Source organism: Callionymus lyra, chromosome 15 (assembly GCF_982586985.1).
Source record: "Callionymus lyra chromosome 15, fCalLyr1.hap1.1, whole genome shotgun sequence".
Lineage (NCBI taxonomy): Eukaryota > Metazoa > Chordata > Actinopteri > Syngnathiformes > Callionymidae > Callionymus > Callionymus lyra.
In genome coordinates, this window is record NC_141832.1 from 5,297,527 (window position 1) to 5,317,164 (window position 19,638).

At 46.0% G+C, this 19,638-nt stretch overlaps 4 protein-coding genes across 5 annotated transcripts in view; all 4 read right to left on the minus strand.

Moving 5' to 3' along the window:
- Nucleotides 1-1,004, minus strand: part of LOC148064600 (myosin-10-like) — a 20,468-nt gene extending 19,464 nt beyond the window's left edge. For both annotated transcript variants that reach the window (XM_087809591.1, XM_087809592.1), the window contains exon 1: nt 638-1,004. In XM_087809591.1, the coding sequence (XP_087665717.1) occupies nt 638-982 (345 nt within the window). In that variant the 5' untranslated portion in view covers nt 983-1,004. The remainder of the gene's footprint in view (nt 1-637) is intronic.
- Nucleotides 1,005-2,459: 1,455 nt separating this feature from the next.
- Nucleotides 2,460-9,452, minus strand: ddx47 (DEAD (Asp-Glu-Ala-Asp) box polypeptide 47). The gene is made up of 12 exons (XM_087808681.1): nt 9,315-9,452; nt 9,074-9,167; nt 8,768-8,956; nt 8,637-8,708; nt 8,445-8,563; nt 7,387-7,458; nt 6,477-6,593; nt 6,277-6,423; nt 4,775-4,912; nt 3,755-3,825; nt 3,006-3,135; nt 2,460-2,933 (listed from the first exon to the last, which is right to left on the minus strand). Exons 1-12 carry the CDS (start codon nt 9,432-9,434, stop codon nt 2,727-2,729), a joined length of 1,476 nt encoding a protein of 491 aa, XP_087664807.1. The 5' UTR covers nt 9,435-9,452; the 3' UTR covers nt 2,460-2,726.
- Nucleotides 9,453-9,665: 213 nt separating this feature from the next.
- Nucleotides 9,666-16,018, minus strand: wbp11 (WW domain binding protein 11). The gene is made up of 11 exons (XM_087808680.1): nt 15,928-16,018; nt 14,027-14,058; nt 13,340-13,433; nt 13,062-13,258; nt 12,813-12,946; nt 11,627-11,784; nt 11,363-11,560; nt 11,141-11,266; nt 10,793-11,071; nt 10,540-10,731; nt 9,666-10,484 (listed from the first exon to the last, which is right to left on the minus strand). Exons 1-11 carry the CDS (start codon nt 15,989-15,991, stop codon nt 9,850-9,852), a joined length of 2,109 nt encoding a protein of 702 aa, XP_087664806.1. The 5' UTR covers nt 15,992-16,018; the 3' UTR covers nt 9,666-9,849.
- LOC148064603 (pleckstrin homology domain-containing family F member 2-like) lies at nt 15,927-19,023 on the minus strand. Its single transcript, XM_087808682.1, has 3 exons — nt 18,664-19,023; nt 16,353-17,678; nt 15,927-16,013 (listed from the first exon to the last, which is right to left on the minus strand). The coding sequence occupies exons 1-2, from the start codon at nt 18,902-18,904 to the stop codon at nt 17,071-17,073; spliced, it is 849 nt and encodes a 282-aa protein (XP_087664808.1). The 5' UTR covers nt 18,905-19,023; the 3' UTR covers nt 15,927-16,013; nt 16,353-17,070.
- Nucleotides 19,024-19,638: the final 615 nt, after the last annotated feature.

Sequence of the window (19,638 nt, forward strand, 5' to 3'; positions counted from 1 at the left end):
GATGTCAGGCTGGACCGGACCAGCTGCCGGGCCTGATGTGGTCCAGACCACATGACGTCCTCGCTCAGACTTCCCTCAAGGTACCGTGAGAACCTGTCTTAAGGGACATCTGGACCCCTGAGCGGGTCCAGGCCCGGCAGGTTCAAGGACACACGGAATCCTAAACGAGGCAGTGAGACGGTTCTGACCCGGCCGTGGAGTCCTGACACTCTCATGAAAAATTCATCCTGATGATCCGGTTCTGCTGCAACCGAAGCCCGGCTGCGGAGGCCCTTACATTACGACCACTGGGACCCGCTCGGAGGCGAGGCCCGGTCCAGGACGGAGGTTCTAATACGTGAAAAGTGATCCGGGGCGTCGGGGGAGGGGCGGCAGCTGAGAAACAGCCGAGCCAGACCTCGACCCGGAAGTTCCGCAGTCGCCCCCCGGGGCAGAACCAGAACCATGAGAATCAGTGGTGAACTCTGGTTTGGTCCCGAAGACATCATGATATATACCCATTACAGGGACCGTCACCAGTTGAGGGACCGTCACGTGAAAAGTAAAAGAAATAAAATCAAACTAAATATGTTAAACATTTTATGTCATATTTCTGAAGGACCTGCTCGACCCGGCTACTGGTTCTGGGAACACTCACGTAGATGAGCCCGGAGTAGTAGCGGTCCTTGAGGTTGTGCAGCACCGAGGCCTGGTTGAGGCACGTGAGCTCCGCCATGTCCTCCACCTTGCTGAACTTGGGCGGGTTCATCTTCTGCACGTCGTCCTTGTTGACCGAGACCTTCCTGCCGTTCTCCGCCAGCTCCAGCAGGACCTCCTCGCCGCGCTCCTCGCGCACGCCGGCCGCCTCGAAGCCGTGGCGCTCCGAGGGGACCCACACCAGCTTCTTGGCCGTCCAGTCGGCCTGCGTGGCGGGGTTGTACACCACGGCCCGGTCCACGAACAGGTACCGCTCCGGGTCTTCTGGGCCGCTCCGGTGAGTCATGATGGTCGGCGAGCGACGAGACCTGGACCATCAAACGAGGACGGATGTTTGTTATTCATCGACTTTATTCATTTGTGTGTAGTTCAGTGTCGCCAGTTGAATTTTACTCTTAATGTTGTTTTAAACATTGAAGTATTTTATTGAAACATTGGCTCAATCATCGTGATCGTCTGCTCTGTGATCTGTTGCTCGTGTCTGGTCTCGACGTTTTCAAACTGAATTTAAAAGACCAGTAATTCAAAAATATTGAATTTAGACATTTTATTTTTTAATGATTGGAATAAAAACATCAAACTCTATGTGTAAAATAAAATCCTTTAGAAAATATTGATTTTTAAAAATTAATTAAAAAAAACAACTAATTCAATATAGAAATGATTAATTAGAGAAACAGAAATCAATGTTTAAAAAAACTATTTAAATTAAACATTTCACCAACATAACCTTAGATTCAATTGATATTTAATTTTTAAAGACGTTTGTAGATTTTTTTAATCCTTACGATCCTCCATTACGATCTTTTTGTATTTTTGTTGTTTTATTAAATGTGATTTTTATTATTAATTAAATAAAAATCTATAAACGTGTCATTATATTTGATTTAATCAGTATTTCTGTTTTTTTGTTGTAATAAATAATCGATAAGAAAACAAAGTTGAATAAACGTCACGTGATCGCCTCATAAAACCAGGTTCCAATATGAATGAATTCGATCTCGAGGCACCAGAACCGAACCTCGGACCGAACCTCGTCCAAGGTTTGCCGAATAACGGGACTCTCTGGTTTCCATGGCGACGCAGCGCTCGAGGTGAGAGACGTCGACGCAGCTTTGGTCGGAACTTTTAAAGTCCATTTCCGACCCGTTCGATTCCAAACGTGGGTTCGGCTCCCGGGCTCGGTTCGGACCGGGACACGGCGCGAGTTCAATTCGAACCACGTGATCTGAAGTTCCAGACGATTCGACGAGTCCAAAAAAGTTCCGACGCGACCCCGAAACCCCTCGACTGGACTCACCTGGTTCTGGGTTCGATGCGGTCGGTTCCGTCCAGCAGCAGGTTGGTCGTGAAGTGTGACGCTGCCGCTCACACACCAGGGTCCTGGCTCGGTCCGCAGCCCCTCCTCCTCCCCCCCGCCTCCCCCGGACCCGACCCGGTCCAGAACTTCACATCCACGGGCGACATTTGGGTCACGTGGTGCTCACACCCACGAGCCAGGAGGGTTCGAGTCCAGACGAGCTTTGAGCCCAAAGTCGTGTCCAAGTGTTTGCGTCATTTGAGCCTCGACCTTCACCACCAGGTGGCGCCATAGACGTGAACTTTAAATGATGACTCATCGTTTCCTTGTTGACCACCTGCGTGAGGACCGTGGGAGGAAACCAGAGTTCCCAGAGGAGACCACGTGATGGTTTGAGTCTCAAACACAGTAGTCGGAGGTAAAGTTTGAGCAAAAAAAGGACTCGAAAAACAGTTTGTTTTGTTTTCATTTTATCAGAAAAAGTGAACTCGCCTGCACAACACACACATTTGACAGAAACATCGCCATCAGGTTTTTACACGAGGTCATGATTCATGTGCCACCGTCCTCCACGACCTCTGACCTCGACAGGAACTCATACAGAAACTAAATGAAAGATGAAAGCGAGGGAAGCGTCGCGGAGGACGAGGACACGGCGGCGTCGCTCGTCTTCGTCGACGAAGGGTCAAAGGTCGTGATCAAAGTTTGTGAGAGTCTCGCGATGATGATGTCAGTGACCGGCTCGCCAGGCCGCGCCGCCCCTCGTCTTCCCTCCTCCTCTTCCTCGTCCTCCTTCTCTTCCTCCTCTTCCTCTTCCTCCCTCTCTTCCTCCTCCTCCTCCTCTCACTTTCTTCCTCACGCCGCTCGCCTGCTCCGTGTCGTCGTCGTCTCCCTCCTTCCCTCGCGTCCTCTTCTTCTCGTGTGTTTCCTTCATTTCCTGCACAGAGTTCAGAGTTCAGCAGGGAATATCCCAGAGTGCACTGCGGCGGAGAGTTCAAAGGTCACGCACCAGCCGAGCGAACCTCTGCGCCTCGGTCACTCGCTCCAGCAGCATCATCACCTCCTCCTCCTGGGTCGGGAACGCCGGGAGTTTCTTTCCGATCAGAGTCTCGATCCTTTGGAAGAGCTCGACGTCGTACCTGAGCAGACATGATGGAGGGATGAAGGGAGGAGAGAAGAAGACATGATGGAAGGATGGAGGGAGGAGAAAACATGATGGAAGGGTGAAGGGAGGAGAGAAGATGACATGATGGAAGGATGAAAGGAGGAGAGAAGATGACATGATAGAAGGATGGAGGGAGGAGAGAAGAAGACATGATGGAAGGATGAAGGGAGGAGAAAACATGATGGAAGGGTGAAGGGAGGAGAAAACATGATGGAAGGATGAAAGGAGGAGAGAAGAAGACACGATGGAAGGATGAAAGGAGGAGAGAAGACATGATGGAAGGATGAAGGGAGGAGAGAAGAAGACACAATGGAAGGATGAAGGGAGGAGAGAAAAAGACATGATGGAAGGATGAAGGGAGGAGAGAAGAAAGCATGATGGAAGGATGAAGGGAGGAGAGAAGAAGACATGATGGAAGGATGAAGGGAGGAGAGAAGAAGACATGATGGAAGGATGAAGGGAGGAGAGAAGAAAGCATGATGGAAGGATGAAGGGAGGAGAAAACATAATGGAAGGATGAAGGGAGGAGAGAAGAAATCACGATGAAAGGATGAAGAAGGGAAGGATAAAATATAAAAAGAAGAGACTCTTACTGAGAAACAAACGTGATGGACTTTCCTGCTCGTCCGGCTCTGGCTGTTCGACCCACTCTGTGAATGTAGTCCTGGAGAGAGAGAGAGAGAGAGAGAGAGAGTCAAGGTCAGAGAGGAGTCATGGAGAGAGAGAGAGTGAATAAGAGGGAGATAGAGTGTGTGAGAGATAGAGAGAGTTTGTGAGAGTGTTTGAGTGAGAGAGAGAGTGAGAGTGTTAAAGAGAGAGAGAGTGTGAGAGACAGTGTGAGTGAGAGAGAGTGAGAGTGTTAAAGAGAGAGAGAGTGTGAGAGACAGTGTGAGTGAGAGAGAGTGAGAGTGTTAAAGAGAGAGAGAGTGTGAGAGACAGTGTGAGTGAGAGAGAGTGAGAGTGTTAAAGAGAGAGAGAGTGTGAGAGACAGTGTGAGTGAGAGAGAGTGAGAGTGTTAAAGAGAGAGAGAGTGTGAGAGACAGAGTGAGTGAGAGTGTGAGTGAGAGTGTTAGAGAGAGAGTGTGAATGAAAGTGTGAGAGAGAGTGAAAGAGTGTGTGAGAGTGTGAGAGAGCGAGAGTGAGAGTGTGAGAGAGAGTGAAAGAGTGTGTGAGAGTGTGAGAGTGTGAGAGAGCGAGAGTGAGAGTGTGAGAGAGAGTGAAAGAGTGTGTGAGAGTGTGAGAGAGCAAGAGTGTGACAGAGAACGTGTGAGAGTGCTAGTGAGAGAGAGTGTGTGAGAGAGAGAGAGAGAGTGTGTGAGAGATAGAGTGTGTGAAAGAGAGAGTGTGAGAGAGAGAGTGTGAGTGAGAGTGAGAGAGTGTGTGTGAGAGTGTGAAAGTGCAAGTGTGTGTGTGAGAGTGTGAGTGTGAGAGTGTGAATGTGAGAGTGTGAAAGTGAGAGTGTGAGAGAGAGTGAGAGTGTGTGTGAGAGTGTGAAAGTGCGAGTGTGTGTGAGAGAGTGTGCTAGAGTGAGAGAGAGTAAGACTAAAAGAGAGAGTGAGTGAGAGAGAGTAAGACTAAAAGAGAGAGAGTAGGAGAGAGAGTGCTAGAGTGACCTTGGAGTGAGTAGGGATGTCATAGTTGATGACACAGTCCACGTGAGGAATGTCTAAACCTCTCGACGCCACATCAGTCGCCAACAGAACTGATCGAGTCTTTGACTTGAACTTGTTCAAAGATCCTAGTCTTTTGTTCTGCAGGAGAAGATACACACTTGTGAGTCTGTGTGTGTGTGTGTGTGTGTGTGTGTCTTTTGTTCTGCAGGAGAAGATACACACTTGTGAGTCTGTGTGTGTGTGTGTGTGTCTTTTGTTCTGCAGTAGAAGATACACACTTGTGAGTCTGTGTGTGTGTGTGTGTGTGTGTGTGTCTTTTGTTCTGCAGGAGAAGATACACACTTGTGAGTCTGTGTGTGTGTGTGTGTGTGTGTGTGGGAGTGTCTTTTGTTCTGCAGGAGAAGATACACACTTGTGAGTCTGTGTGTGTCTTTTGTTCTGCAGTAGAAGATACACACTTGTGAGTCTGTGTGTGTGTGTGTGTGTCTTTTGTTCTGCAGGAGAAGATACACACTTGTGAGTCTGTGTGTGTGTCTTTTGTTCTGCAGGAGAAGATACACACTTGTGAGTCTGTGTGTGTGTGTGTGTGTGTGTGTGTGTGTGTGGGTGTGTCTTTTGTTCTGCAGGAGAAGATACACACTTGTGAGTCTGTGTGTGTCTTTTGTTCTGCAGTAGAAGATACACACTTGTGAGTCTGTGTGTGTGTGTGTGTGTGTGTCTTTTGTTCTGCAGGAGAAGATACACACTTGTGAGTCTGTGTGTGTGTGTGTGTGTGTCTTTTGTTCTGCAGGAGAAGATACACACTTGTGAGTCTGTGTGTGTGTGTGTGTGTGTCTTTTGTTCTGCAGGAGAAGATACACACTTGTGAGTCTCTGTGTGTGTGTGTGTGTGTGTGTCTTTTGTTCTGCAGGAGAAGATACACACTTGTGAGTCTGTGTGTGTTTGTGTGTGTGTGTGTCTTTTGTTCTGCAGGAGAAGATACACACTTGTGAGTCTGTGTGTCTTTTGTTATACAGGAGAAGATACACACTTGTGAGTGTGTATGTACTTGTGTGTGTGTACTTGTGTATATACGTGTGTGTATACTTGTATGTATACGTGTCTGAGTGTACTCGTGTGTGCGTGTACTTGTGTATGTATACGTGTGTGTATACTTGTATGTGTATTTGTGTATATACTTGTGTGTATACTTGTGTGTACTTGTGTATACTTGCGTATACTTGTGTGTATGCTTGTGTGTATGCTTGTGTGTATGCTTGTGTGTACGCTTGCGCTTGTGTGCGCTTGTGTGCGCTTGTGTGCGCTTGTGTGCGCTTGTGTGTGCTTGTGTATGCTTGTGTGTGCTTGTGTGTACTTGTGTGTACTTGTGTATGCTTGTGTGTGCTTGTGTGTGCTTGTGTGTACTTGTGTGTACTTGTGTGTGCTTGTGTGTGCTTGTGTGTGCTTGTGTGTGCTTGTGTGTGCTTGTGTGTACTTGTGTGTGCTTGTGTGTACTTGTGTACCTGGCTCATCTGTCCGTGCAGAGGGATGGCAGTGATGCCGAGGTTCCTCAGCAACAGCGCCACCCTCTGGGCAGTGTTGCAGGTGCTGCAGAAGATGATGAAGGAGTTCCCCGCGAGCTCGTTGAGGATGGAGACCAGGTAACAGTCCTGCAGGAGCCGAGGTCAGCAGCGGCTCAGAGGGTCGCGACCTTCACACTCACCTTGAACTTGTACGGGATGAAGACGTAGAACTGCTGCAGCTTCTCCACCGTGGTGTACTTGGTGGACACGGCACACTTGACCGGGTCCTTCAGCGCCGCTCGCTGCAGCTTCTGGACCTGAACACACACACACGCACGCACACACACGCACGAGTCACGTGAGACGCTGCTGGACCAGATCACGTGACCGCGTCACTCTCTCGATTGTTGCCGGACAGCGCCCTCTGGTGCCCAGCGAGTGAACTACAGCTTACATTAGATTCTATGAAATAACTTAAATTAATTTAACATTTGATCAAACTTTTAATTGCTTTATATTATTTCTTAGGCTTTTGATTTGTTCATTAATTCTAGTTCCATCGTTTAAAGTTTGACAGAAGAAGCAGGAACTGAAGATAAAGAAGTGTTTGTTACCGTAATGTTTGGTCTATTCGTGCAGTTTAAATGTATCTGCAGTTTGACTGACGTCGTCACGGTTACACAACCATGATGACATCACTTATAATTATAATATAATAATCAGTCAATATTCAAAAATACTATAGACATGTATATAAAACATGTAGTCATACATACACATGTTAGAACACAACATTAATTAATAAATAAAAATAAATGAAACATAAATCATTCAACAACAATAACTACTAGAATCATTTTGTAAACACACACAAAAAATGTGTTTATCCTGATTTTTTCAATGGAATTCTTAAAAACTACAAATTCAAACCTTTAATTTATAAATAATTGTAATTAATCATTACAAATAAATAATTTAACTCAAATGATTCATTAAAAAAAAAAAAATTCAATATATTCTGATGCCACTGAAATACTTTCACGAGAAAACACTAAAATATATAAACAATTTAACAGAATCAAACCAGACAAGTCATGTGATCAGGTTCACCTTCTTGGTCATGGTGGCCGAGAACAGGAAGGTTCGTCTTTCTCGAGGGATCACCTTCAAGATCTTGTCCACCTGGAGACAAAACCATCATCTTCATCAATTTAACATCTTCATCACTTTATCTTCATCACCATCTTCAGCTTCATTAACATCATCTTCATCATCATCAATTTATCTTCATCATCATCAATTTATCTTCATCATCACTTTATCATCTTCATCAATTTATCATCATAATTGCTTTATCTTCATCTTCATCACCATAACATCATCTTTATCTTCATCATCATCACCACTTAATTATCATCATCAATTTATCTTCATCATCACTTTATCATCTTCATCATCAACAATTTATCTTCATCACCAACAATTTATCTTCACCACTTTATCATCTTCACCATCATCCCGACTTTATCTTCATCATCATCTTCATCACTTAATGATCATTTTCATCATCACCTTCATCACCTGCTCCATCTTCATAACTTTATCATCATCAGCATCACCATCTTCAGCTTCATTAACATCATCACTATCTTCATCATCATTAATTTATCTGCATCACCTGCTTCATCTTCATCACTTTATCTTCATCATCATCAATTTATCTTCATTATCATCATAATCACTTTATCTTCATCATCATCAATTTATCTTCATTATCATCAATTTATCTTCATTATCATCATAATCACTTTATCTTCATCATCATCAATTTATCTTCATTATCATCATAATCACTTTATCTTCATCACCTGCTTCATCTTCATCACCATAACATCATCTTTATCTTCATCACCACTTTATCTTCATCACTTTATCTTCATCATCACCATAACATCAGCTTTATCTTCATCATCACTTTATCATCTTCACCATCATCCCGACTTTATCTTCATCATCATCTTCATCACTTAATGATCATTTTCTTCATCATCACTTCATCATCTTCATCAATTTATCATCATCATCACTTTATCTTCATCACTTAATGGTCATCTTCATCATCATCCTCCTCCTCATCCTCCTCACCAGGCGTCGTCATGACGACTCACCTCCGTCTCAAAGTCCATGTTGAGGATCCTGTCGGCCTCGTCCATCACCAGGAACTTGAGCGCCCTCAGCGAGAAGCCCTTGGTGTTCTCCAGGTGGTCGATGAGGCGTCCGGGCGTGGCTGCGGACACGACGTGTCACCTCGGGGTCACCTCAGGGTCACCTCGGGGTCACAGATCAAGACGACTTCTCACCTATGACGATGTGCGGCTTCTTGGCGAGCACCAGCGACTGCGACATCATGTCGATCCCGCCCACCACCACGGCTGCGGGACAGAGACAGGGTCAAGACGGGCTCGGACCGGAACCGGACCGCCGCACGTACCACACTTGACGCCGATGCTGGAGCCCAGGGCCTCGAACTGCTCGGAGATCTGGAAGGCGAGCTCGCGGGTCGGCGTGAGCACCAGCGTGTGCAGCCGCTGAGGCGACGCCAGCAGAGACTCCAGGATGGGGAGAGCGAACGCGCCCGTCTTACCTGAGCCCGTCTCCGCCAGACCGATCACGTCCTTCCCTGCGGAGAGCACGTGATCAACAGAAACATCTAGTGTGACGCCACCTGCTGGTCAGCAGAGCTCACGACACAACAACACAAGTCAAGACTTCAACTAAACTAGATCACGTGACTCACCCTGGAGAGCCACAGGTATCGCCTCGACTTGGATCTTCGTTGGACTCTTCCATCCCAGCTGGTCGCACGCTTCACATAGAACCTCCGTGACACCCTGGGGGTCCCAAACCAACGTTACCCCTCAAACTCACTCATAAACAAACACTGCTGGAGAACTAGCTTCACTGTTAGCATGTTAGCAAACTCGCTGCTTGTGTTGTCAACGTTCGCCATTTTGTCGCGTTTTACTGACGAATCCTACCAGGTCCTTGAAGGTTTTCGCCAGCTCGTCGTTTCCCGCTTCCACCGGCACCTCCTCGTCTTCCTCGCCGCTGCAAGCCTCGTTTATTGGCTCCAGCGTCTGCTCGGTGTCGTCCGCCATGCTGCTTGTCCAACGTGAGTCTCGTCTCCAGTGCGCAGGCGCACCACTCCCCACGGAGTTGTGGGAAATGTAGTTCGCGTCGACGAGTGTTTATAAAAAATACGGTAAACGGCACAAAAGATTTGTCACTAACTTGAACTTAAACAAATATTTAAAATTGTAAGAAGAAAATAATTTTATTTAAGGAAGAAAAAACAATCCGATGAGAAAAATTCATCGACTTGACAAAAACACTTTTGTGGATTTATTTTATTGACCAGTCGACGACCTGCTCACACTGACGTCACATCCTTTAAAATGAAGGTCGTACAAAAACTGAAATAAAAAACTAACAGATTAAAAGTCATTCCATGATGCAGCAGCCGCTCGGGAGCCTTGAAAAAAACATGCTGTTCACTGGAAGATCCACAGAGTCTCAGAGGAGACCCTCCATCTCCCTCATGAAGGCCTCGTAGACCTGGTCCTTGGTCTTCACGTTGGTCTGGGACACGGCGCTCATCTGGTTGGGGTTGGAGTAGCCCATCTGAGCGGCGGTGACCTTCTTGTGATGAGCGAGCCCCATCATGTCCTCGCCCCTCCGTCCCGCTCCGTGACCCCGGTCCATGGGTCCGGGCGCCGGAGTGTTCTTGTCCCTGCGGACTCTGAGGGCGGTGGGCACGAAGCGGGTCACCTCCGTTTTGGGGTTGATGATCTGAGGCTTGGCCGAGATGGTGGCTCCGGCGCCGCCCCCCGCCGCGGCGACCGACGTGATGTTGGCCCGTTTCTCGATGGTGGCGGCGGCGTGATGGTGGCTGGACGGGTTCCCGCCGCCGCCGCCGGGGGCCGGGGCCGTGCCGGGGGGCGGCGGCATCGGCATCATGCCGGGTCTCATGGGCATGGGAGGGGGCGGCATACTGGTCTGACTGTTATCCTGCCCGGACCCCTTCTGTCTCTGGACGATGCTGGGGGGGGCACTGAGCACGTTCGAGGGGAGAGGGGGGGGGAAGAGAGAGAGGGGCGGGGCGAGCGAGCGAGGGGGTCCGCCGGCTCTCGGGGGAGGCGGGGGCATGCCTGCAAAGAGAGGTTTGCATGAGTGAGAGGAGCAGAAGGTGAAGAGGTCTCTTACCAGGAGGGGCTGGAGGTGGGAGTCTGGGAGGGGGTCCGCGTGGAGGGGGACCCGGCGGAAGACCTGGAGGAGGACCCGGTGGAGGACCAGGGGGGCGACCCGGAGGTGGTCCGGGTGGCAGAAGTCGAGGTAACGGGCCTCTCAGTCCAACCCCGCCAGGCATTCCAGGGGGGCGCAGGAACGGAGGAGCTCCTGCAGACACAGACCTTCAGGTCCAACTCAACTGGGTCAAGGTCCGGATGTAGCGACTCACCTGGTGGAGGTCCAGGGGGCGGGCCCGACGGAGGACCCGGAGGTCTCATCGGGGGAGCAGGAGGAGGCCCGAGAGGAGGAGGACCGGTCATGGGGGGTCCCTGCATGTGAGGAGGTCCTGGTGGTCCCGGGCCTCCAGGCGGGGGCATGTGCGGCGCCGGCATGTGCGACGGCATCGTCTCGCCCGGTGGTCCTCGGTCCTCGGTGTCCGAGCCCTCGGACTCGTCCGTGTACTCCTCCTCCACCTCCTCCTCCTCGTCCTCCTCGGGGATGGACTGACCTGCAGCGGGAGAGCGTCGGGTCAACAGGAAGTGACACGCGGAGGCCGACGTGAGAGACGCTCAGGTACCTGCCATCCTCAGCATCATGGCCTGCAGAGGCGTGATGGCCTTGGTCTTCTTCACCAACCGTTTCTTCTTCTTCTTCCCGTCCCCGGGAGCGTCGGCGGCCATGTCCGCGAAGCGAACGCTGCGACCTGCGGCGACACAGAGCTAGCGTTAGCATGTTAGCACGATCAGGACAGCGATCAGTTCAGAGTCGACGTCATCACGAGGCGGTCCAGGGGCTTCACCTCGTTCTTTGTCGTCGTCTCGCTCCTCGCGTCGGTCCACGCTCATCCTCGCGTCGCCCTCCCGTCCCTCCTCTCGCTCTTCTTCGCTGTCCTCCTCCGACTCGCTCTCGTCCTCGTCGTCCACGTCGTCCCGGTCGCTCTCGCTGCCGCTGTCCCTGCCCACGTCGGCGGCGGCGCTCAGACCCGGGATGGGCAGCTCTGTGGAGGACAAGACCGGCGTGAGCGGGAGAGACGCTTCCGTCCAGGGGCGGGCGAGAGACTCACGAGACTCCCCCGTGTAGAGACGTCGAGCTGGGATGCCGTGCATGGCCAGGATCTGCGGGGGAGGGGGACCTGGTGGGGGGCCCGGGGGCTTCTTCCCCGGAGGTAGACGTGGTACAGGTGGAAGAGGAGCCACGTATGCAGGTCCCAGATACCCTTTACTGCAGGAGATGATTGTGGAGCTCATGAATCAAAGTTGACACTCAAACTCACCGGAAGATGGCTGTTACTTTCAACAACATTTGTAATCCAACAATTTTCAACTGTAATCCAACAATTTTCAACTATAATCCAACAATTTTCAACTATAATCCAACATTTTTCAACTATAATCAAACATTTTTCAACTATAATCCAACAATTTTCAACTATAATCCAACAATTTTCAACTATAATCCAACAATTTTCAACTATAATCAACAATTTCCAACTTTAATCAAACAATTTTCAAATATAATCCAACAATTTTCAACTATAATCCAACAATTTTCAACTATAATCAAACAATTTAACTATAATCAAACAATTTTCAACTATAATCAAATAATTTTCAAATATAATCAAACAATTTTCAACTATAATCAAACAATTTTCTTCTATAATCCAACAATTTCCAACTTTAATCAAACAATTTTCAACTATAATCAAACAATTTTCTTCTATAATCCAACAATTTCCAACTTTAATCAAACAATTTTCAACTTTAATCAAACAATTTTCAAATATAATCAAACAATTTTCAACTATAATCCAACAATTTTCAACTATAATCAAACAATTTTCAGCTATAATCAAACAATTTTCAACTATAATCAAATAATTTTCAAATATAATCAAACAATTTTCAAATATAATCAAACAATTTTCAACTATAATCAAACAATTTTCAAATATAATCAAACATTTTTAAACTATAATCAAACAATTTTCTTCTATAATCCAACAATTTCCAACTTTAATCAAACAATTTTCAACTATAATCAAACAATTTCCAACTTTAATCAAACAATTTTCAACTTTAATCAAACAATTTTCAAATATAATCAAACAATTTTCAACTTTAATCAAACAATTTTCAACTTTAATCAAACAATTTTCAAATATAATCAAACATTTTTCAACTATAATCAAACAATTTTCAACCGTAAGGAGTAAAACTTAAATATCTTATTTCAATACTAAGACTCACCTGAAGGTGGAGCTCTTCTTCAGGATGGAGGGAGGCTGAGCTCCGGGCAGAGGGATGTCCTTGATGTGTATGTTGGAGGGAGCGTGAGGCATGTCGGGCAGAGGAATACTGTCCACCTCCACCGACTCTGCATTCTGAGGGAGACCACGATCAAACCATGAGTTCTCAGAATAACTCAATGTACAAAGAAACAATAATTTTGTTAAATAACTTATGTTTTAAACAACTGCAGAGATATTGACCCCTGACCTTCACGGAGTCGAAGAACAGCGCCATCTGCCCTCGCTTGCCCTCGTAGTCCGACTCCAGCTTGCGCAGGTCCTTGAAGGTGTCGGGGTTCTCGCGCTCGTACAGGTGCACGATCCGATCGAACGTCTCCTTCAGCTTCTTCCTCTTGTCTCGCAGCACCTTCTCGTTGAGGATCGGCTGCTGGACCGGGTTGAACTCTGGCGTTGGAGATAAAAAAAAACCTTGGGTCACGTCGCCGTGACGACAGTACGGAAGAGGCGACGGGTTCAGACGCTCACCCATCTCGTCCAGCTTCTCCATGTCTCGGATGATCTGCCGCGGGTCCTTCATCTTCAGCACCGCCGCCCTCACCATCATCCTCTGCTTCTTGTTCTGCGACACAGAGAAGAACGTTTGAAGGTCTTAGTCGAGCCAAAACAATGATGAACATCAGGAGGAACCGATGTCAGGGTCAGATGAAAGATCACAGTTGCATGATTGACAGACGGTCAGCGGGGACGAGAGAACGAAGAGACGATGTGTGGGGTTCAAGGAGTTTATTTACTCGTGATTATTCTGCATTTTATTTAATCTTTCCATTAGTTTTCGTTTTTTTCCGTAAGTTTTCGACCATTGCATCATCAAAACACACTAAATATTTGTTAATCTTCAACATTGTTCTCGTAAAATCGTAGAATAATCAAACACAAGTAAACATTTTCAACAAAAACAAACTGTAATCATGAATATGAGGCGTCGTTACTGTGTCACACACACACACACAGACAGACACAGACACAGACACACAGACAGAGACACACAGACAGAGACACACAGACAGAGACACACAGACAGAGACACACAGACACAGACACACACACACACACACACGCACGCACGCACACGCACATGCACATGCACACGCACACGCACACACACAGAGAAAAGAAGCTTCAACTCTGATGAAGTTAAAAACTACAAATTACCTTTTTCAACTCCCGTTTCCTGGCCTCTTTTCCTGAAAGTAAACACACAAGCATGAGCTCCAGGGTCACAAACACACCATCGTTTCATCCACCCAAGTACTACTGGACCATTAAGTGAAAGTGCCATTTAATCGCACTTAAAAATATATATATATATATCTATATATATATATTATATATATATATTCAAACAGCAATGGTTGAGATTGGACGTCCGGTCGTTCACGTAGCAACACAAGTTCGAAGCTGACTGTCATGCTCGACCGAAGCTGATACTGTAAGTTTTTAGTGCCCAGGAGGAGCAGCTGTAATCAAACTATTTTAAACTATAATTTTATATTTTTAGTGCCCAGGAGGAGCAGCTGTAATCAAACTATTTAAACTATAATTTTATATTTTTAGTGCCCACGAGGAGCAGCTGTAATCAAACTATTTAAACTATAATTTTATATTTTTAGTGCCCACGAGGAGCAGCTGTAATCAAACTATTTAAACTATAATTTTATATTTTTAGTGCCCACGAGGAGCAGCTGTAATCAAACTATTTAAACTATAATTTTATATTTTTTGTGCCCACGAGGAGCAGCTGTAATCAAACTATTTAAACTATAATTTTATATTTTTACTGCCCACGAGGAGCAGCATGACGACTGCATCACTAGAACATCATGGAAACAGGGACGTCAGGGATGACAAGTGAGTCAAATTCAACAAGTCAAATCGTTTAAATGACATTATTGTGTCACAGAGACGCAGGCGAAGATGAAGAAGGTACAAATGTTTATGCAAACATTTTTGGCACGTTTTTGCAGGGAATGTTTACAAGGCCTAAAGATTTACTTTATGATTTTTAATTACGACTAATGAAAGCAACAAAATAAACCTCCATTTCATTTTAACATGTTCTTAATTTGTCTTCATCGCAACAATGATTGTGTCACTTTAACTTGATACCACAGAGAAAAAAACATTTTATTGTTATTTAAATGTCGATATTAAGGATAATAATCGTTACACTGAATCTAAACGTGACAGTTACATGACAGAAGACTATTTTAAAAACATGTTCCATCATTATTTAATGTTGTAAAAACATGTTCCATCATTATTTAATGTTGTAAAAACATGTTCCATCATTATTTAATGTTGTAAAAACATGTTCCATCATTATTTAATGTTGTAAAAACATCTTCCATCATTATTTAATGTTGTAAAAACATGTTCCATCACTACTTAATGTTGTAAAAACATGTTCCATCATTATTTAATGTTGTAAAAACATGTTCCATCATTATTTAATGTTGTAAAAACATGTTCCATCATTATTTAATGTTGTAAAAACATGTTCCATCATTATTTAATGTTGTAAAAACATGTTCCATCACTACTTAATGTTGTAAAAACATGTTCCATCACTACTTAATGTTGTAAAAACATGTTCCATCATTATTTAATGTTGTAAAAACATGTTCCATCACTACTTAATGTTGTAAAAACATGTTCCATCATTATTTAATGTTGTAAAAACATGTTCCATCATTATTTAATGTTGTAAAAACATGTTCCATCATTATTTAATGTTGTAAAAACATGTTCCATCATTATTTAATGTTGTAAAAACATGTTCCATCATTATTTAATGTTGTAAAAACATGTTCCAGCATTATTTAATGTTGTAAAAACATGTTCCATCATTATTTAATGTTGTAAAAACATGTTCCAGCATTATTTAATGTTGTAAAAACATGTTCCATCACTACTTAATGTTGTAAAAACATGTTCCATCATTATTTAATGTTGTAAAAACATGTTCCATCATTATTTAATGTTGTAAAAACATGTTAACACAACTTAATGTTGTTCATCACGCAAAAGTGCTGCAAAGATCCCAACAAACGTACTGGCCTGGTCGGTGGGATTCATGAACTTCCCACTCTTGGTGGAGGAGGTCGAGCGTCGACCCATCGTGTCGGTGTGTGAGCTTCACCTGCATGAACGACAACAGTAACACAATGAACACACAACTGTGACACAATGAACACACAACTGTTACAAGTGTTTTAACAGCAACATCTCAGCTTGAAAATAACCTCGAGTTACATCTGACAGATGCGTTTCACGTACATATAATCCTAGATAACAACGTTTTCTAGACTTAGGATGGACATAACATTCACTTTATTCAGATTAAAAGTAACAAATGTCGTAATTTAGTGAAAATCACATCTTCAACGTTAGGTTAGCATGTGAAGCTAAGTAGCGTTAGCTCTGAGTTGCGACAACAATCGCGTTTGTTTCAATGACTGCACGTGAATATTGGCGCTACCTTCCAGCGAGGGGACAGCGGGGGTCGGTACCGGGGCTGGAGAGTCCAAACGACGGTGAATAAACTCGCCTAAAGCGCGTAGATAAACGAAACACAGTCCGTTGTTTAGGTAGCGCACGACAACATCTAACCAGCCGCCATGTTGTCCGCTGCTAGCGCCAGCGGAAACGGAAGTGTGACGTCACTAAAACAAATCGCTCTGGATAATTCTAAATATATTTTAAATTATTATTATTATTTAGCGTTATATAAATGATCTATAGCAAGATTATATATTTTCTGCAAGGTTTAATTTTGATGAGAAAAACATCGAAGTATGAACAATGATGAGTTTTTTTATTGACACAAGAAATAAATATAGTTTGACAATGTACAAATAAAAAAAGATTTACAGATGAGTTGGATTTCCTGTTGGGTTTTAAAACTTTAAACACAAGTTCTCGTCTTCGTTTGACATCCCAGGACAAGTTTTTTAGCAGATATTAACAGCGAACGTGTTAGTTCCGTTGTCTGGCACTAGAGGGCGCTGAACCTCTGGTTCTGCGTAAACGACCTCGAGGACTAAAGCTGTCAATCAAGGTTGAGGAACTACAAAGACGTGAGTCAGATGTTTACGATCAGCGCCAGTCGAACTGGTGTTTCCAGTCCCTCGCTGTCAATAAAATGTCAAGCGTTTAACTCGGTGAACTGGTTCAGATCCACGTGTCCTCGTGCGGCTCTAGTCCTCGTCTTCGGGGTCGTGTGGAGGACTCTCGGGGAAGAGGTCCGGGGGTCCCCGCAGGACGGATCTGGGGTAGTCGTAGATGTGGTCGCAGTCGTCCCCCGGCGGGTCCAGCCACTTGTTGGGCGAGCAGTAGATGTGGTCCTCGTCCTCGCTGGTCCCGGCCTGGTCCTCCATGTAGAGGCTCTCCACGATGGTGGCGGGCGCCCCGTGCTCCCCGGAGCGCTCGTAGCACAGCGTGCAGACCCTCTTCCTGCGGGTGGGGTGCAGGTTCGGCACCACTGCCCTCCGCCGGGAGCAGGTGTTGCACACCAGGAAGCCGCACTTCCTGCAGTGGTGGCGGCGCTTGGTGACGGTGAAGCGCTTCAGGCAGCGCATGCACCTGAAGGCCACGTTGTCGGGGATCCAGGCCGTGGCCACCTCGGAGCTGGGGCTCTGCTCGCCGCCCCGGAGGAGGTTCCTCCGACACTCCTCGATGTGCTCCATCCAGGCCCGCTTCTCCTCCGGCGAGGCGGACGCCACGAAGAAGGACTTGCGTGGCGTGCAGATCATCCACTGGTTCTTCAGGCTCAGGCCGTCGTCCATGTCCTCCAGCTGGATCTCCTCTGGAACCACAGAAGAAGAGTCACTTTATAGTGTGTGTTGTTGTGATGTGTGACTCTATTGTACCATCAGTGTGTGTGTGTTGTTGTGATGTGTGACTCTATTGTATCATCAGTGTGTGTGTGTTGTTGTGATGTGTGACTCTATTGTATCATCAGTGTGTGTGTGTGTTGTTGTGATGTGTGACTCATCAGTGTGTGTGTGTTGTTGTGATGTGTGACTCTATTGTATCATCAGTGTGTGTGTGTTGTTGTGATGTGTGACTCTATTGTATCATCAGTGTGTGTGTTGTGATGTGTGACTCTATTGTATCATCAGTGTGTGTGTGTTGTTGTGATGTGTGACTCTATTGTATCATCAGTGTGTGTGTGTTGTTGTGATGTGTGACTCTATTGTATCATCAGTGTGTGTGTGTTGTTGTGATGTGTGACTCTATTGTATCATCAGTGTGTGTGTTGTTGTGATGTGTGACTCTATTGTATCATCAGTGTGTGTGTGTGTTGTTGTTATGTGTGACTCTATTGTATCATCAGTGTGTGTTTGTACAAAACTCTCTTTTCATTGAAATATTGACATTAGAAAATTATCTTAAGCTCCGCCCACTGAAAACACCGCACATAATCAATCCCAGAAGTCTCAACCTCCAAGGGACTCGTTGTATAAACAAAGTGTGATTACAGTGAAGCCATTATTACTTCATAATGGACACTCGTAACCTCTTGTTTGTCCAGATTTCAGAGCAACTTTATAAAGTAATAAGTTGAAAAAGTTCATCTTTGGAGTTTTAATTTGACTCCTTACAGGTAAAAAAAAGGTGCCGACCTTTGACCCAGACGCTCCTAAAGTAAGAATAAAACCTACTAAACAAGATCTTGACTTTTTTGTCCCAGCATGCCAGGGTCACAGGTGGATTGTTATCGCTCTGGGATCGGCTGTTGACCCTGGAGTGCTGGGACCTAGAGTCTAAACATGACGAGCGAGTCTCACCCAGAGGCAGGATCTTCTGCTTCTGGAGCCAGCGTCCGTTGAGCACGACGCTGCCGTAGACCAGGACGTCGTTGAACAGGAAGAAGGCTTTGTTCTGCGGCTTCCTGCGGCCCTGCTTGACCAGGCGACCCTCCCCGACCAGCACCCGACCCGGGCGGGTCAGCGGCCTCCCGGACGGGCCGAAGGAGTTCTCCACCTGCTGGATCCGATGGCTGTTCTCGGTGTAGAAGGTCGGACACATCTTGCTGATCGAATGAGGCACTATGGCTTGTTCTTAAGTAGACCGGCGGGACTTTCCAGGGGAGGAGCCCGGGGCGGATCCAGCTTCAAATCTAGACAACATTTCTCGGAATGTTTTCCTTTGGAAAGTCCAGTACTTGATGTAACTTTTGGCCCCGGAGCCAGACTTGCATATTTGCTCTAAATGAACCAGGAAGTGATTTTCGTGACCTCGAGCGGTGAAAGTTTTCGTAAACATTCCTCTTTGTTCCGAAGGTTTGCTTACGCGGCGGGTTTTCACACCGACAACCTCAGGTCATATCGTTCACTTCTGGACGACACGCCCGGAGCCGGAAACGATGAGGCAACATCGAAGAATGCAGACTCCGCCCACTCTTCCCATCAGCGCCACCTTCAGACTTGCGTGAGGAAGTAAACATTGACCTTCATTGTGAGCGGATTATCTGGTTCTTTACAAAACCAGTTTCTGTTTTTTACTCTCACACGTGAAGACAACCCAGAGTGATCTCTTAGTATCGACTAGCGACTTAGCACAGCTAGCATCTACCAACACAGCACTGTTAGCTTGGATGAAGCTCGAAGTAGCAACATTGTTAGCTATAATCAGAGCAACATTAGCAAGCTAGCATCATTATATAAGTTAGAAGAGCGGTTAGCAACAATGCACTCGTAGCAACATAGCACTGCGTGACACTCTAGTACTAGAGCAACAGTTAGCAACTTAGCTCTAAGAAG

What these genes read in the sequence shown, in the direction of transcription:
- LOC148064603 (XM_087808682.1), bottom strand. Translation starts at nt 18,904, where the DNA reads ATGTGTCCGACCTTCTACACCGAGAACAGCCATCGGATCCAGCAGGTG. An exon ending in GCAGAAGATCCTGCCTCTGG is followed by an intron (nt 17,679 to 18,663) that starts GTGAGACTCGCT and finishes CTGTGGTTCCAG; the next exon opens with AGGAGATCCAGCTGGAGGAC.
- ddx47 (XM_087808681.1), bottom strand. Translation starts at nt 9,434, where the DNA reads ATGGCGGACGACACCGAGCAGACGCTGGAGCCAATAAACGAGGCTTGC. An exon ending in CGGCCACCATGACCAAGAAG is followed by an intron (nt 6,594 to 7,386) that starts GTGAACCTGATC and finishes GTGTGTGTTCAG; the next exon opens with GTCCAGAAGCTGCAGCGAGC. An exon ending in TGCACGGACAGATGAGCCAG is followed by an intron (nt 4,913 to 6,276) that starts GTACACAAGTAC and finishes CTTCTCCTGCAG; the next exon opens with AACAAAAGACTAGGATCTTT.
- wbp11 (XM_087808680.1), bottom strand. Translation starts at nt 15,991, where the DNA reads ATGGGTCGACGCTCGACCTCCTCCACCAAGAGTGGGAAGTTCATGAAT. An exon ending in GGAAACGGGAGTTGAAAAAG is followed by an intron (nt 13,434 to 14,026) that starts GTAATTTGTAGT and finishes TCTGTGTCGCAG; the next exon opens with AACAAGAAGCAGAGGATGAT. An exon ending in GGAGAAGCTGGACGAGATGG is followed by an intron (nt 13,259 to 13,339) that starts GTGAGCGTCTGA and finishes CTCCAACGCCAG; the next exon opens with AGTTCAACCCGGTCCAGCAG.